This window comes from Carassius gibelio, chromosome A7 (assembly GCF_023724105.1).
Source record: "Carassius gibelio isolate Cgi1373 ecotype wild population from Czech Republic chromosome A7, carGib1.2-hapl.c, whole genome shotgun sequence".
Taxonomy (NCBI): Eukaryota; Metazoa; Chordata; class Actinopteri; order Cypriniformes; family Cyprinidae; genus Carassius; species Carassius gibelio.
The window spans coordinates 848,000-865,195 of NC_068377.1; the positions used below are offsets into that span (position 1 = coordinate 848,000).

Sequence of the window (17,196 nt, forward strand, 5' to 3'; positions counted from 1 at the left end):
TGTGTGTGTGTTTGTGTGTGGGTCTGTGTGTATGTGTGTGTGTGTGTGTTTGTGTGTGGGTCTGTGTGTGTGTGTGTGTGTGTGTGTGTGTGTGTGTGTGTTTGTGTGTGGGTCTGTGTGTATGTGTGTGTGTGTGTTTGTGTGTATGTGTGTGTGTGTGTTTGTGTGTGGGTGTGTGTGTGTGTGTGTGAGTGTGTGTGTGTGTGTGTTTGTGGGCATGTTTTTGTGTCATATCAGGACACAACTCTGTATAATGACATGGGTATGACACAGGTATTACAAGGAGAGGGTGACTTATGAGCACATAACCCATGTCCCCATTTTTCAAAACACTTATAAATCATACAGAATGAGTTTTTTTGAGAAAGTAAAAATGCACAAAGTTTCCTGTGAGGGTTAGGGTTAGGTGTAGGGTTGGTGAAGGGACATAGAATATACAGTTTCTACAGAATAAAAACCATTACACCTATGGAATGAACACACTTTACACAAAAACAAACGTGTGTGTGTGTGTGTGTGTGTGTGTGTGTGTGTGTGGGTCTGTTTGTGTGCGTGTGTGTGTGTGGGTCTGTTTGTGTGTGTGTGTGTGTGTGGGTCTGTTTGTGTGCGTGTGTGTGAACCGCAGGTGTTGCTGTGAGCCGCCGCTCTCAAAAAGCTTTCTATCAATCCTGTTCAAGCCATCAAAACTGCATCAGTCCTTCTGCCCTTGAGCCACTTTCAACAGGAGACTTCAAATATTGACAGTCAAATAAATTGAGTGTGTGTTTGTGTGTGTAAGCTGGAGGTAAAAACACACACACACATATATAAAACTCTAGCTGGTAAACAGTGTTCTAGTAAATGTCATTGTGTCGTTCGCTCTGATGTTGAGGGAATGGTGGCGATCGCAGTGCTGACGGTGTGTTTTCTTCATTAACTACACACATTGTACTATCAGTAACCAGGTCTTCAGATGTAACTCAGGCCAGCTTGTGGGGGGAGGGGCATGTCCATCTGTCAGCCAATCAGGACGGAGATCCCTACATGGTGCCGCCACTTCCTGAGCAGCGGCTGGCTTTCGGCAGCCCGTCTGGTGCAATTCAGAGGAAAACACTCACCGCCTTACGCCACAGAAAAGCCTCTCAAATATTTACTCCGACTAAAAATAATACTGAGCATTCGGCTGGAGTGATAACGCAGACTTCCTCTATCTCTCGCCCTCTCGTCCTGTCCTTTAGAGGAGAGCTGCTTTTGTTGGCAGGAGCAGATTTACATATGACTGGAGCCGATGAAACGACTGCTAGCTCTCGCTGCTTTCTTTCACATAACTGCTGGTAGTTACTCTGGGAATCATGTCCTTACACGTGCTGCTGCCTGACCAGTGTATGATGCAATGACTCTAAATACAGCTGTGAGGTGGACTGGGCATCTCTTACCTCTTCCACATTCATCTCGTCTGGACTTTCAAAGAGTTTGATGAACTTCCCGGGCCGCTGTTTCTTCAGCGGAACCACCACGATGTAGTAACCCCTACAGAGAGGGCCAGACAGAGACTATAAGGTTGTGCTGACATCCATCAAGATTAGCTCCAATCAATCTGGATTTTCCAATCCACTCGGGATGACACTGGATTAAGCACATGTTTGACGAAAGAGAGCGACCCTCAGTAAACACATCAATAACCTGCCAACCTCACCGTGCTTTAGTCGCTCTCACGCACTAATGAGGGTCTCTCTGACAGACATAATGGCTGAAAACAGGCCATCACTCTCATCTCCCCTCTAAACTCCTCTGACTTTCTTGAAAATAATTCTCAACCAGCATGCACTTAAATCTTGCAGACATGCTTGCAAGTAAGACATGGAGGTAGCTTATAACTAACTAACTATTTATTTTTTCAATCAATACTTGAAATTAAAAAATAAATAAAAATAAAAGCATTGACTGAAATAAAATAGAATGAAAACTATAGTAAATAAAAATTACAATTACAAAAAAACAAAAATTAAAATGGAAAAAAAATGAATTAAAAGATAAAAGATCTGAATACTAAAATGACACTTTAATGCATGTGGTACTGATGTTTAAGACATTTTTGGTCTCACTTGCCTAGGCTACTGTATGTCAATCATAAATATTGTTCTTTTTTATTATTTGTTGTCCAAATAACATATGTTAATTTCACGAAGCACATGAATAAAGCAGGCTTGTTTTCAGATTTCTACTAGCAGCGCCATCTTTAACTCATCATTTCTACAGCAGAAAGTGCCATAGAGAACTGATATCTGTGAACATTTCAGCTGCTTTTCTGCTCCTAACCACAGATAATCAACCTGAGAGTGAGGGGAATTTTAAAATGTGCACATTCTCACTTCATTAAAAAATAAAATACAATAAAATAAAATAAAAATGCTCAAAATATGCTGTAAGCTCAATTCCAATACAAAGAAACCACCCAAAAACATGGCTGAGACTTGAATCCTTCCCTTTATAAAGTGTCCCTAAATTATAATAATTTCAACTTAAATCCCAAGTCAAAAGAACAGAAGAATATTCATATAAACAGATGTAGTGTTTGAACGCAGGTGCTGCTCTCATTAAAGCCGAACACAAAGCAGAACTGGTGCTCACTTGACTTTCTCAGCCGTCTGAACAGTGGGCAGCTCGACCGTGACCATGCCGTCTGAGCTGGTCTTGCCGATCAGGTAGGGTTTGGTGCGCAGTATGTCAGGAGCTGTCATGGTGGAGACGCGGTGCTGCAGTCCTCCAGCGCTGTTCCCACGGTTGGTGAGCAGGAACGAGTACTGCGTCTCCGGCTGAAGATTGGTGATGAGCTTCTGCGTCAGCTTCCCATCCACCTCCACGCTCTGTCCGTTATCATACAGGATCTATAAGGGAACCACAGTTACGCCAAACTTTAACAAGATAGAAAATGATAGCTTTCTCTAGTGACCCAAAACATTTAAAGGGATGCTCCAAATGTTAGGCAGCATTCTTTTGGCCAAATATTAAATCGGAATTGCATGTATCCATCATGGATTCTTACTCTGCCTTAGAAAGTCCCTTGTGATATAGTAGTTACTTAAAAGTACATATTTAGTGCATACTTAGCATATTAAGTAAATACAAAAAAAAAAAAAAAAAGAAACACACATAATTGTGAACTGAATCAAATGTTTCAGACACTTAACTGCATTTTACTTGCAATTAGATTAAAATGTATTATAGTTTTATACATAGTTATATAGTTATATATAGTATTATAGTACATTTCAGTTTAAACATGTCATCTATGTTGTATTCTGAAAAAAATATTGAAATTTGAAATCGTTGCATTCTGTTTTTATTCACAATTTGTACCGTGTCCCAACTTTTTTGAAATCAAATTAAAAGGATACACCATGCCAAAATGAAAATTTTGTCATTAATCACTTAACCCCATGTCGTTCCAGTCCAGCTTTCATCAGTGGTTTAACCGTAACATTATGACATTATGATATTTTGTAAGTGAAGAAAACAAAAATAACTTTATTCAATAATTCCTTTGCTGTCTCTCCATATCATTGTATGCTGTGTATGCTCTTCTGTATCAGCCGTGCCACAATGATGTGCTGTTTTCTTTCAAATCAAAGCTAAATACATGTAGAAACAGCACATCCTTGTGGCATGACTGATACAGAAGAGCATACGCAGCATATTGTGATATGGAGAGACACAGAGGAGATTGTTGACAATGGAATTGTTGAAATAAAGTCATTATTTTTGTTTTCTTCACTTACAAGCAATAATCTCGTCGCTTCATAACGTTATGGTTGAACCACTGATGGCAGATGGACTATTCTGACATAGCTTTTCATACTTTTCTGGACCAAGACAGTGTAACTTACTTGGCAGTCTATGGAACAGTCATAGGCCTCCTGGTTTTTATTATTGGTTTAAAATTAAATTGTTTTCTGAAAACGAACAAAGCTTTTATGGGTTTGCAGCGACATGGGGGTAAGTGATTAATGACAACATTTTCATTTTGGGGTGGAGTATCCCTTTAAGTGTGTTTAGAAACAAATTTATGAAAGTGTCTCTTTTTAAGACACTTAGGCCCAATCCCAATTCTATTTTATACCCCTTCCCCTTCCCCTCCGTCTACTCCTTACCCTTGTCCCTTGAAACAGAGTGTCAAGGGGTAGGGGACAAGATATCCCCCTAAGGATTGGGACACCACTAGTATGATGTCACATGTCATCATTCGTCATATATCTCTTACAATACACATATATACTGGTGTGCTTTAGAGCCTTTAATTATCATGCTGTATTATGAGAAGAAACAGTCGAGATACAGAGAAGGACAGCAGCTTGTGAGTGTTTTGTCTTGTTTTCTCATTAGACTACTGTGTGATCGTCATTGTTAGGAAAGTTTTTTTCTTTAAACTGTGTGTGTCTTACCCTGGTAAATACGTGCTGAAAGTGGCGTTGGTTTTGCGTTTGCCTATCGCAGGACTGCCCAGTTTCGATCTGCTAAATAGTGAGGTGTGGCCAGCTGACTTCAATCACAGGTAATCAGGCAAATACAAAAGCGGTAGGTTTCACCGCGGCAGCCCTTGTGCTATCCCTCCTCTTGTGAAGACCGATGAGTGTAAAGACAATCGCCTCTACTTGTGCGACTCCACCGAGCAAGGACAGCAACAGGGCACTTGAGTATTGCTTTCCCCCCACTTTCTTTACTTTTGGTATAACTTGTTCTCAGATATTTCTTACACTTGTAGTCACTATGTGCTTTCAGATCTCTACTATCACTACTAACACTCGAAGAGCACACTACGTACATCGCAGGAAGGCCTGTCTCTCTGACCTCTACTACTACACTCTCTATTCCAGTTGGTCTCTGGAACTGCCAGTCTGCTGTTAACAAAACAGACCTCATGACTCAACTCAACCTCAGACTCATTCCAGTCTTAACCTCATGGCACTGACAGAGACTTGGATCAAACCTGAAGATACTGCCAACCCTGCAGCTCTCTTCACTAATTTCATTTGTTCCCACACTCCTCGTACCACTGGGAGGGGTGGAGGTACTGGTCTCCTCAAATCAAAACAATGGAAATTTGATTTTCAGCCATCACCTACAGGTAATGGTTAATTTGAATCACATGCCATTACAGTAACCCACCCTATTAAAATCCACCTTGTAGTAATTTATCGCCCCCCAAGTCAATTGGGAAACTTCTTGGAGGAGTTGAATGAGCTTCTATCAAACTTTCCTGAAGATGGTACTCCTCTGATTTCAAACTCTGCTCACCTCATTTGATCTCAAGCTAGTGTCTACTACAGCGACTCACAAATCAGGCAACCAACTGGACCTCATCTGCACACGCTGTTGCTCCGTGGACAACTCTTCAGTTACTCCACTGCACACCTCAGACCACTTCCTCATTACTGCTAACCTAGCACTTACTCCTGAAGCGGCTTCCACTCCAACGCAGGTCACCTTTCGACGGAACATACGCTCACTCTCTCCATCTCGCCTATCTGCTAAGGTTTCATCCTCTCTTCCACCACTCTTTGCTCCACTTTAACATCTTGCTTGGACAGCTTTTGCTCACTGTTGTGTAGACCAGCACGCACTGCCCCATCTGCCCCCTGGCTGTTGTTGCTGGGGTAATTCATACCCCTTTGTTTGAAGTTTGGTCCCGAAAAATCTTTGTTTGAAGGGCTATCTGGCCCTTCCCCTTACCCCTTCCCTTCCAACCAAAAGAGAATCGAGACAGCCCTACCCCTTCACGTAAACGCACAAAACGAAGGGGTAGGGGAAAGGGGAAGGGCTAAGGGGTAGAATTGGGATTGGGCCTTAAGGTGCCTTTTCTATTTTTATATACTTTAAAGTTTTGAAGTACACTACAAGTGTGTCTTCAACACAATTAAACACACTTCTTTTTCACAAAGTGAAGCTGGCATTGTAGACATTCTTTTAGGTTTCTCAGATTCTCTCACCGTAAATGGCTGTGCGGGGTTGTAGTTCTCGGGAATCTCCCACGTCAGCAGCACTGAGGTCTTCATGGCAGCTCTCACATGAAAATTTTTTGCAAACACTGCTAAAAGAAAGTTGGGGCAGATGAATTAGACAAATAGATCTGCAGCACTTCGTTTCAACATCAGCCTTACCTGCCAAGCACTTTGTCTGCTACCTCATGAGGACTAGTCCAGAGCTTTAACCTTACCTGCAGCTTACCATAGACTCCGCACGACGCTAACTGATATGAACTAGCTATGCTAGGAGCATTTTCGGATTCAATTTGCTTCTGAAAACCAAACTCTTTCTCACAGTTGACTTAAGGTTGTAGGAGAAGGCAAACGGGGGCAGAGAGGGTGTTGCGAGCCTCCTACCTTGGTTGATGGGTTGTGTTCTGAATTGGACGCTAGGACTGTAAGGGCCGGGGCCCTTACTGGTGAAGGCACACATTTTAATATCGTATGTGGTGTCTGCTTTAAGGCCGTCCAGCGTGACGGTGGACTCGGGTGCTGTAATGAACAGTTCTGAGGGGCTACGAGGGCTGTTGATGTCTTTGTACTGAAGGGCATATTTGATGACGGCTCCATTGCGCTCGGATAGCGCCACAGGCTGCCAGCTGACCTGAATGGTGGTGGTCGTACTACTTTGGGCTACGATGCCTTGTGGGTAACCGGCAGGAGTGTCCTCAGGTGTGGTGATCTCCTTCACCGTCTCCTCTCCGAATCCCACCCGGTTGCGGGCAGAGAGGCGGAAGATGTAGGACGCCCCCTTGTGGATCTCTTTGGTGGTGTAGTGGTTCTCCCGCTCAGAGAATTCGATCACAGTCAGGGGCTCCACATCCTTGCGGCCGAACCGCAGCCGGTAGCCTTGCAGCAGGCCGTAGGTGTTTGTTGGTGGGTGCCACTGCAGTAATGCTGTGCCCATGTTCGTCGGACTCACCATGAGACGAGGCTTTTCTGGAACTGATAATGGACAGATGACACAGAGAAACATATTGCAGTTTAGAGGTGGCCAACTATACCTCAATTCATAATATCAATATAGAGCACAACATTGTTATTTTTGCTGGAAATACAATTGTTATGATATGGATACCACTAAAATCTCACAATTCCGATATCACAGCAATATTCAATAACTAATAACAAAAACTAAAAGTATCTTAAATAATAAAAGCTTCAGTGCAATAAAGACAACACATATGTCAACAGTGGATGAAATTAATTATGAAACCAATTTAACTTCAGTTGTTAAGCAGCTCTACAGAAGACAGTATTGTCATTATAAACCTTTTTCACACTTCAGAGTTCAAAATTATTTTTCAATAACAGTGAATGCAAAAGTGAAGTCAAGAGCAGTGAGTTTTTTTTTATTTTTTTTTATTTGACTTACAAGAATGACACCAACATGTATTAAGCTGCTGTCACTTTAAGACCTAATACATGGATCAAATAAAGTCAAATTTCTCCCAGTTGTTTACATTCACTTAAGACACGACTGGCAATGCTTACATAAATACTGCCTTTTTGTGTGAATTTGACCGTTTGTGCAGACTGAACAAGAACTCAGTTCACACAGTGTGACGAACCTTATTGAGTTTTGCGTCTTGTTGCACGTGAGCGGTTTAAAATCGATTGTACGTTTTTGTGATGATGCAGCGGTAAAATATCATAGTGTGATGTAACCACGATAGAGACGGAAATATCTATCAGTGAAGACAAATATCTAACGTTTTATCATGTCTGCCAGTAAATCACCTACTTCTACAAAAATGTATGCTGCAAAAACATATGATGTTGATGATATTTTGTTGTGTGTCTAATCAAACTCTACAAAATGTTTCTTTACATTAAAACAAACCAGCCAAGGTAAAATAGAATATAATCAAGACGATATTAAATCTACTGTAGGATGGTAATGCATTGGCTCTGAAGACTCACAGATCTAACATGCGGCCACCGATCCTCTTAATATTGCACTGCTGTATCTATCCTCTTAATTCTGCAGTTGAAAACCCTGAGAGCATGACAATTTATAACAATACAATATCCAACAGTGATACTGAGCACCTTTTCACAGTCATGTGCACAAGGACAAAAGTGAAATAAAAGGGCTTTTCAGGAGCTGAATAACAGCACGATTAGGTGTACAGCAGAAAAGAGCCTGCACTTATAAGTGATTGCACGTTTTGAGCCATTCAGTGACAATCAAGACGGTGTGTCGTATTCTTTCTTTTAAAAAAAAGTCTATTTTGCCATTTTCCTGACAGATTTTTGTTATTTCCTTAACCCCTGTTAGCATTTAAAAGTCAGAGCTGTAGGTGAGTGGAATTACAATCGCCGTCATCACTGCGAGGGCAATTACAGGCATTCAGTCGTAATGGCTGCTGTGGAGAGGCCGGAGCCTCGGCAGAAATAGCTCTGAAGCGGCGGGAACCTACCGGCTCCAGTGGTGGTGACCAGTTTGGGTTTGCTGCGCGCTCCGTCGCCTTTGGTCGTGTAAGCAGCAACCGTAACCGAGTACACAGTCTCAGCGTACAGGTCAGTGAGGACTAATTCCTGGAGACAAAAACCAACAGGACAAGAGTCATCTTTAAAATCATTATACAACAAAAGACCTCAAGAATGTTTACTTAGTAGTGTGAAACGTTAATATAAAAGAATAAAGGACAATGTTTCTGTGTGCATTAGGACTCATTCACTAAGATAATCAGTGTGCTTTGCTCCTCGTTTATAAGTCGCTTTTGTGCGAACTCACATGCATTTGTTCATCCCCTCATTCTAATGATCATGATTATGTATAATAACTGAATGTGAAATTAGCTTGTTTAAATAAGAAATAAGCCTTCATGTTGGGTCACTGAGTTATTCAAGTAATAGTAATATTATGAATAAACATTTTCGGAGTGCAAATGTGAGATTTAAGTTGTTTAAAAATGTCAAAATCAGGACTTCTGTGATAACATACAGTACATATGCAGATATTATTCACATGTATTGTTAATGAATGAGATGGCATCTTTAGATGGCTATGCAAAATAATATTAATAGGCCAGCGAGCAAAGAATGTGTATGTAAATCGAGTGAATGTGCAAAGCTGCAGAATTCTGCGATGTACTCACATGTTCGGCTGAATCATCATAGTCCCACTGAAGCAGCAGAGGAACAAACAAACAGACAAACAAGAAGAGAGGTTCAATTACACTTTGCTGGCGAAGACATGGGAGAGTGTCAGACTATGTGCGATCTTCTGTTTCAGTGAGCGAGCAAACGCTGGGATGATGAATGATTCATAATTCTGGAGGATTCAAACAGCGTGTCGGTGTCAGGAAGTGATGCGTCGTGTGAAATCAGATGGGCCAATCTCATCACGTTGTCCATTGTCTAACATGAAGGCACGTATAATCAAGAATGTAACAGGTCTATGTGCTGTATGTGATTCATGGCACTTCATCCTTAACCTCACATGGGAAAATTAATGTCTAGGGACAGCCTTCAGTCTTATGACAGGTATGACAAAACGTTATACTAACCTGTATTACTCATAAGTATACACTTATGCCCCTCTTCCTTACAGTTATTTGGGTAATTCAGCAAAAAAAAAATTACCCTTTGTGTCATTATAATAATAGCTTGCAGTATGTGCAGGCAAGGACTGTTAAAATGAATAGCTGTGTGTTATTATAACACATTATGCATTTTTCATTTTAGTTTTAGTCTTCTTTGCTGTGTGTTAAAACTTGTGCTTCCGTGTTGTATTATCACAAATGCACAATTAAAACAATTACTAAGTAATAAAATGAAATTAATACATTTATTCTGGGTAATAATCATCATCTTAACTTACTGTATTTAATATAAAAATGCCAACATTAAATTGTCTTTCTAACAATTATCATTTATTTCTATAATGTATATGGAGCTGCCCTGCTAACAATACAATAATCAAATAATCAATGAAAAAATAAATCAACCGTAAATAATAATAAATAAGCGGTTGTATGTAAACCATCTTGGATATTTTTTTTGCCCTCTAATCATATGTTTTGAAATGTATTCTGGTTTTGCCAAATTAAGCCTACTTTCTGTTGATAGGCAGCTCGCTAGCTTGTGAAAGAGTCCTAAAGCTTCATCAAAATAGTTGGCAGCTGGTTTTATGAACTCTCATAACCACAAAACTTGTCAAAGTTGTAGAGATTGACTTGAGAAGTGGTGCAGCTGTGCAGGTGGGTGCCTACCTGAGCGTCCTCGATCAGGATGTCCTTGATGACAGGGTGCCCAACGGGTTCCCCATTAACCATCCGGACATAGTGCACCTGGTACCCACGGATCTGGCCGTGCTGCCTGCTCGGCACCGGCGACCGCCACAGCACTTTAACAGACGTGGAGTTGACAGCCTCCACCTCGACTTTACGAGGAGGGCCACTGGGCACTGAGAGAATTATGGGATAGAAGACAAAAGGGTCAAGCTTAAAGACGACAGCTCCCATCCGACAGGACGAGATGTCTCCTCCGAGAAAACGGTGAAGCAGACAAAATTCTACAAAATGGGATTATATCAACAACTATTGGATAACACTAATATCTCAACAATGTAAGTCAAAAACAAAAAAAGAGAAAGAGAGATAGAGAGAGAAAAAACAAAAACAAAAAACAAAAACAATCCCCAAAAACAGGTCACACAGCTGACCTAATTTTTCAGAAAAATGGGATTAGTGGAGTCAAAATATGGAATAAAAACAAGCAAAAATAAGCCAAGAGTGTTTCAGGTTTGAAGCACTCTAAAGGAGTTTGGCTATGATAGAGTGAAGACAAAAAGAAAAACAAATGGAAAAAAAAATCATTATAGTGGGACGTTTGAGAAAAAAAAAAGCCCCATTTCTGAAGATTCGCTGTCAATTTAGTCATATTTTTTCATGTATGAAAATGAGTTTCAATCCATTAAAAAATCCATTATATTTATCTTAATAAGAAAATGTGGAAAACATCAAGACATTTGGGATTGTTGGAATTTTAAAGGTCATCAGAAGAACATGCCATGAAATAAGTCTGGTCATGTAAAAAGTCTGGAAAATTCTCTCGAAAATTCTCCCAAAAAATGCCAAAGGGGGACCAATGTTGGTTCCATGAAAGGTCACAAAAAATCCTGGTTAGTAAAGTTAGTGTGAGAGGGGCGAGGGGTTTTAGGGTGCCATGGGCAGAAGTCTGACAGAACTGGGGCGTGTTTTAAGGGTAGATATTAGAATAGGGTCACAGTGGGGTGTGAGTAAGACATACCATCCTCCTCCGTACGGATTAGCTGAGGTAAACTCTCCGGGCCCTCTCCCACTTCAGTGTGGGCGCTCACTGTCACACGGTATTCCGTCCATTTCTCCAAGTTTTCCAACAGATAATGGTACTTTTCTGGTGGTATGTCCGAGACTCGATGCAACGAGGTATCGTCGCCTTCATTCGCCCCATACTGGATGGTGTATCTGGTCATGATCCCATTTTGGAGCTCCATCGGGGGTGGTTTCCAACTTACCAAAATGCTGGTAGAACTGTGACTCGTACACTTGACTTCCTGGGGTGGTGCTGAGGGCTCTGATTGGAGGATCAGAGGATTGTGGGAGGAGCAGAATAGTCATTGAATTGGATTTGAGTGGTTTCGTAGTTTGGTTGGATCCAGGTGAGGTTCACAGGGGTTGAGGAAAGAGGATGTTTTTGTTTTTGTGGTGAAGGTGAAGATGATGTTGGTGGACAAACAAAAACAAAACAAAAAAAACAAAGGAAACATAAAATGACACCAAATGAGGATGAATCACAGGGACTACATTTATTTAAAGCAAAAAATGATGACACAAACATAAATTTAATGAAGCTTAAAAAGAAGAACAAAATGAGCAGTAATGTCAAAGACTTCTCATAAAGAGGTAGAAAAGATAAATCGAATTCAGACATTGTGCAGGGTGGGACTGGTACAAACCCTAACGCTACCGAACCTACCTTCGTAACTCTACTTATGTCATTTCCCCCACTAAATATCCTAAATTCAGGGCTCAAATTTCAATTGCTCTTGTCATAGGTCAACAGCATCGTGAAATATAGAAATGAGCTCGGTTTAAACCAGGCCCTGTTTCCTCCAAGCAGTTACCATCAATCCAAAATTTCAAAGGTTGATGTGTCAGCTCTGTAAAATGGAAATGCATTGCTCACCAACCTTTCCGAGGCCTGTTGGTTTGAGGTAAAAGCCTGGTTGATCCAAGAGTTCCTGACTGACGTTTCTAGACTCGGACATGCAAACACTCTACCGCAAAAACAGCCTTCCAAGATACTTACCTTGCACGTACTCAGAAGACCTCAGATTTATTCAGATAGTCTCAAATTGTGAGTACAAACTAAAGCACAGTTATACATTACTTATACATCAAATTATGCAATAATAATTAAGGGGATGATTTAAAGGTTTGGTTACAGTTCAACTTGAACGAACAAAGAATAAATATGAGGTCTTTTGGGAATTCTCTTTTCTAGTTAGGTATCATTGCATTTGAACTTACAAGAAGGCTCCAGAGGGAACCCTTAAAGTAGAGAACAGAAATGCCTCCATCTCTCAAAATCATCTCTCTGTGTAAAGCACTGCTCAAACAAATTCAGCACTACATTAGCAAATGCTGTTGAGAAATGGAGGAGTTCTGCTTTGTTACATGATGCGCCTGTTCTTGCCCCGCTGTGTTTGAGAAAGACAGAAAGGGACCTACGTGTCTGAGGTGTTTCGGCTGATATCTCATTGGTGTATGCGCCGATGCCATGTTTGCTGCGAGCGGCCAGCTGAAATGTGTAGGTAGTGAACGGCTTCAGGTCTTTCAGTAAATAGGTTGTGGTTGGCTCAAAGCTGACACGTTTCTGAGGAGGGAACGACAGAATATAGTTTATTCAGTCAACCTGAGCAATGACAATGACATCAATTCTGCGACTTAGATGAGTGGAAGCATTTGCCAATGACGGTTCACATTCGGACCTCCTCTTTGTCATCTCCTTTCTTATAGAGCAGCTCATATCCGATGATTTGATTGTCCTGGCCCGTCTGAGTCGGGGGGTTCCACGAAAGCAAGATGCTCGTCTCAGATTTGGCTTCGCCTTTGAAGTCCGTCGGTTGAGAGGGCACTGTAAAAATGTGTGATACAAACGGTCATTTATCTTCATGTTTGTATTGTGGGAATACATTAGTGGACAAGGTTAGTCCTCCTGGAATTAAGACTCAATTGTGAATACTGGCTATCTATATGAAAGCTCATCCAATCAGTTATGAGTCTTTAGTTTTAAACTTGAGATTTTCATGAAGTGCATTTACCACAATGTCATTCATCTGCTGAGAATAATCTGAATTTAGGATTTGTGTCCACCAAGTTACAATTCAAAATAAAGGTAAATCAAATGAAGTAATTCATTCATGGGCTTATACAAAAATATATCACATGCCATTATGATAAGATAACTGCAAAAATGAAACAACAAGAGCTGTTAATCCTGTGATTCCAAACACGCACCTCCAGTTTTGGCTATGATCTGCAAATCAGATGAAAGTGGTCCATCTCCTACAGAGGTGAAGGCCAGGACCTTGATGTAGTAAGTCTTATTGGGCGTCAGGCCCGGAATGGTGAGGAAGCTGGAAGTCCTTACAATCTGTTTCTCCCACTGGTTGACATGCTGGCTGGGATCGGTGGTGTAGTAAACCCTGTAGCCCGTAATCTGCCCATTTGCCTCCTCGGGTTCATCCCAGTGGATGATGGCGGTCGTGGCACTTAGCATGCGCCCTCGGACTTGCCGCGGGGCGGTGCTTGGCGCTTGCTCTGCTGTTTTGGCCTCGATGGCTTCACTGGGAGGCCCATGTCCAATGTTATTCACTGCGACTACTCTGAATTGGTAGTCAGAGTAAGGGCTTAGCCCACCCACGCTGTATCGAGTGGTGGCGACTCCATCAATCTCTTTAAAAGAGTCCTCAGAGTTTTTGGGCTTGTGCTGGATGATGTAATAAGAAACAGGTTCGGGATTCCCAGAATCCCATGTGAGCGTGATGCTTGTTGCTGTTCGTTCCGTCACCTGGGGAACACCTGGTGGCTTCGGTAAAGCTGGAGCAACAATAAAGAAGCTCATCAGTGAATTTCAATGATTGGGAAAATGGAAAATCCACTGTAATTAGTTACTTATGATTACTGGGGGGGGGGGGGTCACTAAAATTAAATGGTGCCAGTTTTAGTGTCTGATTTTGATGAAGGAAGTATCCAAAGCCGCATAATTTTCCCTGAGGTGCATTCTAAAATGAGCCTAATTTACTTATAAAAGGTGGCATTTCAGCACTTTTAATGCCTGGATTGCAAATGGTAAGTGAAAATGCAAGCTGTTTAATTGAAATATGGCACAACTCATGCACATATTAGTTTAGTGAATTCTCCCCTCACTCTCGAAAGGACATAGACATTTATAAATATTTGGTAACTAACAAACAGGTGTGAAATTATTATTCTCCTGGTCTAGAAGAAATGTCTCTGTTGTGTGTGCTCTTTTATTGGTTCTTTGTATGGCTTTGTCGTTAGCATTCACAAACCATGTGCTTTTCCCTTGAGATACTAGCCGAAGGTTAAAGTGTCAGCTTGCTCTGCCAACACAGGAGCCATAGATGTGGGTAAAAGCACTGTTTGCCACTAATATAATACAGCAAAAGAGCTGAGAGTCTTGACAGTACATCAACGATAAGGAGAAAACCCAGAGGGTGTTGTTACCCCAGAGGAAAGAGAGGCTCTGCGGTTTGTTTATAACATGTCTTAAATATTCCACAGGCTGTAATTTAATGCTTTAATTCAGAGCGCATTAGGTGAGGCTGGTGATAGGACAGATAGTGTTTAGTCTTTGCGTGCCGTCTTTTGGAGCATATTATGACTAATGTGATTTTGTTATGTCTGCTGCAGACAAAGGCTTTGTGTGTGTGTGTGTGTGGATGTGAACAGCTGTAAATGTGTCGGCCTGTTTGAGTGAATGAGTGTGCCAACAGTAGAAGATTGTGGATTAATCTGCAGAATGTGATAAGACAGATCAAATAACAGGAGCTTGGTGCCGGTTGGAATGTTAAGTGTCGAGTCGTCTCATGGATTCTCACCTTTGACCATGATCTGTGCGACCGCCTCTATAACGCCCAGCGTTGACATGGCGACACACGTGTAATTGGCCGACTGCCGGACGTCAGTGAGTTCCAGCACGTTTCGCCCAATGGGCATGTCATCTTCAGGGGTCAAATCCTCTGACCCCAACATCCATTTGACGTAGGGCATTGGTGACCCGACGGCCACACAGGTGATGTTAACGCTTCCACCGGGCATGATCTCATTGTCTGTCGGGGGAATGGAGAACCGGGGTGGAACCCGTCTCACTGCAAGAGAACACAAGTCCTGGTAACTTCCCATACAGACTTGCTGAAGGAACATTTGGGAACATTTAACAGGTGAGAAACTGACAAAAGATTTAGCATACAAAGATCCAGTGGATTCCACTGCTACACTGTATCAAATGGGTGAGATATAGCAGGATCCAACAGGAAAGTACTGCACATATAGAAGACACAAACATTGCGCTTCACTCCCTTGGGACTGGAACATTGAAACAGACGCCATGCACAGGTCACCCACGCGTGACAGACAGACGGCAGCACACGGGGGAACTGGAGGGCCACAGCATGCAGGAGTTGTGTGCGTTTGGACAACTTCGATGCTGCGTTCTCTTCCAGTTGATGTGAAGGAATGTGCTGAATCACATTGCCACATCACACACATAGTGACGGCCCCGTGACAGGGAGGCCACTAACTAACAACAGGCATAGACTAGCTAAGACTGACTGCAGCTGCCATTCAAAAAGTGGACACACGTCTGGAAACGGTGTTGAAACCATTAATAAACAATGAAAGTGGGAATCTGAAACTGAATCGAAATGAAAATGAACAGATGTAACAAACTAATAAATGAGCAAAAGATAAACCCTCAATGCAAATTGGGTGGGGGGGGGGGCATTCCTGAATCTGTCATGCAAACAAGCAAACTGCTCATTCCAGAGGGAAACTTTGGGAATTAGAGAGAAATGGGGAACAAGATGAGAGAAAAGAATGAGAGAGAGAGGACTAGCAGAGTCAGATGACAGGAAATCAACAGGGCTATTAAAAGCAGGAGTCTCCAAGACAGAAAGAGAGAGGAGAGAGGAGAGAGGAGAGAGGGTGACTGTGTGCCAGCTCCTCAAAAGAGGGTTTACAGGACAGCAGAGGGGTGGGAGAAGATTCAAGAGTCCAAAATAACTGAACGTATGTCAGTGCTACTGCTTACATACTGTCAGTCTCAGACGGCAGTGGCTGATGTATAATGCACACTACAGCGGCAAGGGGTTTTCTCAAAGCGACAGGCTCTGCCGGCTTTACGCAGCTTCTGGGACTCAGTGTGCAGCGGTTTACATCAGTCCTGCTACAATGAGCCCATCTGAGGACGACGAATCTCTGGATTTGACACAGTTTGTGAGGTTCATCATGACAAATCTCACAAAAGTTTTGAAGAGCAGTGCACTAGATCAGTGCTTCCCAAACATGTTCCTGGAGGCACACCGACAACACACATCTTCAAACCCTTTCCAAAGCAATTCAGTTCTCTTTAGACTCCAGGACCTGAAATAGTTGGGTTAGATAAGGGTGATGTCCAAAATATACTGTTGTTGTGCAACCAGGAGCAGGGATGGGAAACACTGAACTAGATCTCTATGATTAGAACAGTACATTCCATTAGGGAGGGTTCCTCGAACCCCAGGAGACCGCGGATCTGCAGAGTTTGACCCCAATGAGACAGCTAGTTAAACTCTTAAGAGTCACAGGTGGGTGAGTTTGATCAGGGTTTGAGCTAATGTCTGCACTACAGTCAGGGTTAAATCCCATTTAACTGCTTCTATTCATCACACCTGAATGTAACCCAGAGAGGGTTCATTTCCTGTGTAAGCAGGAAGTTCTTGGCCAAGATCTTCATTATTTGACTTAAAATTAAAACAGGATGAATCTAAACCAAAGTTTAGAGAGGAGTTAAAATCTTTAAGTCTCTGTGTGAAACCCCCAGAAATGGAGGAAAAAGAAGGAAAGATAATAATTTTGACAACGTGCAACAAACATTTGACCGGAGATGTAGCGCTTCTATGTAGTTGAAATCTTTA

General features: G+C 41.9%; 1 protein-coding gene across 40 annotated transcripts in view; it reads right to left on the minus strand.

The window, feature by feature from the left end:
• LOC128017574 (receptor-type tyrosine-protein phosphatase delta) overlaps positions 1–17,196 on the minus strand; it is a 294,348-nt gene that overhangs the window by 35,009 nt on the left and 242,143 nt on the right. For 15 of the 40 annotated variants that reach the window (XM_052602980.1, XM_052602992.1, XM_052602991.1 and 12 more), the window contains 12 exons: positions 15,121–15,390; positions 13,514–14,095; positions 12,985–13,130; positions 12,725–12,869; positions 11,262–11,567; positions 10,223–10,416; positions 9,107–9,133; positions 8,426–8,543; positions 6,360–6,947; positions 5,967–6,067; positions 2,611–2,867; positions 1,416–1,509 (listed from right to left, as the gene is read on the minus strand). In XM_052602980.1, coding sequence (XP_052458940.1) covers positions 1,416–1,509; positions 2,611–2,867; positions 5,967–6,067; positions 6,360–6,947; positions 8,426–8,543; positions 9,107–9,133; positions 10,223–10,416; positions 11,262–11,567; positions 12,725–12,869; positions 12,985–13,130; positions 13,514–14,095; positions 15,121–15,390 — 2,828 coding nt within the window. The remainder of the gene's footprint in view (positions 1–1,415; positions 1,510–2,610; positions 2,868–5,966; positions 6,068–6,359; positions 6,948–8,425; positions 8,544–9,106; positions 9,134–10,222; positions 10,417–11,261; positions 11,568–12,724; positions 12,870–12,984; positions 13,131–13,513; positions 14,096–15,120; positions 15,391–17,196) is intronic. The other 25 variants (XM_052602989.1, XM_052602987.1, XM_052602985.1 and 22 more) reach the window with 5 other exon arrangements.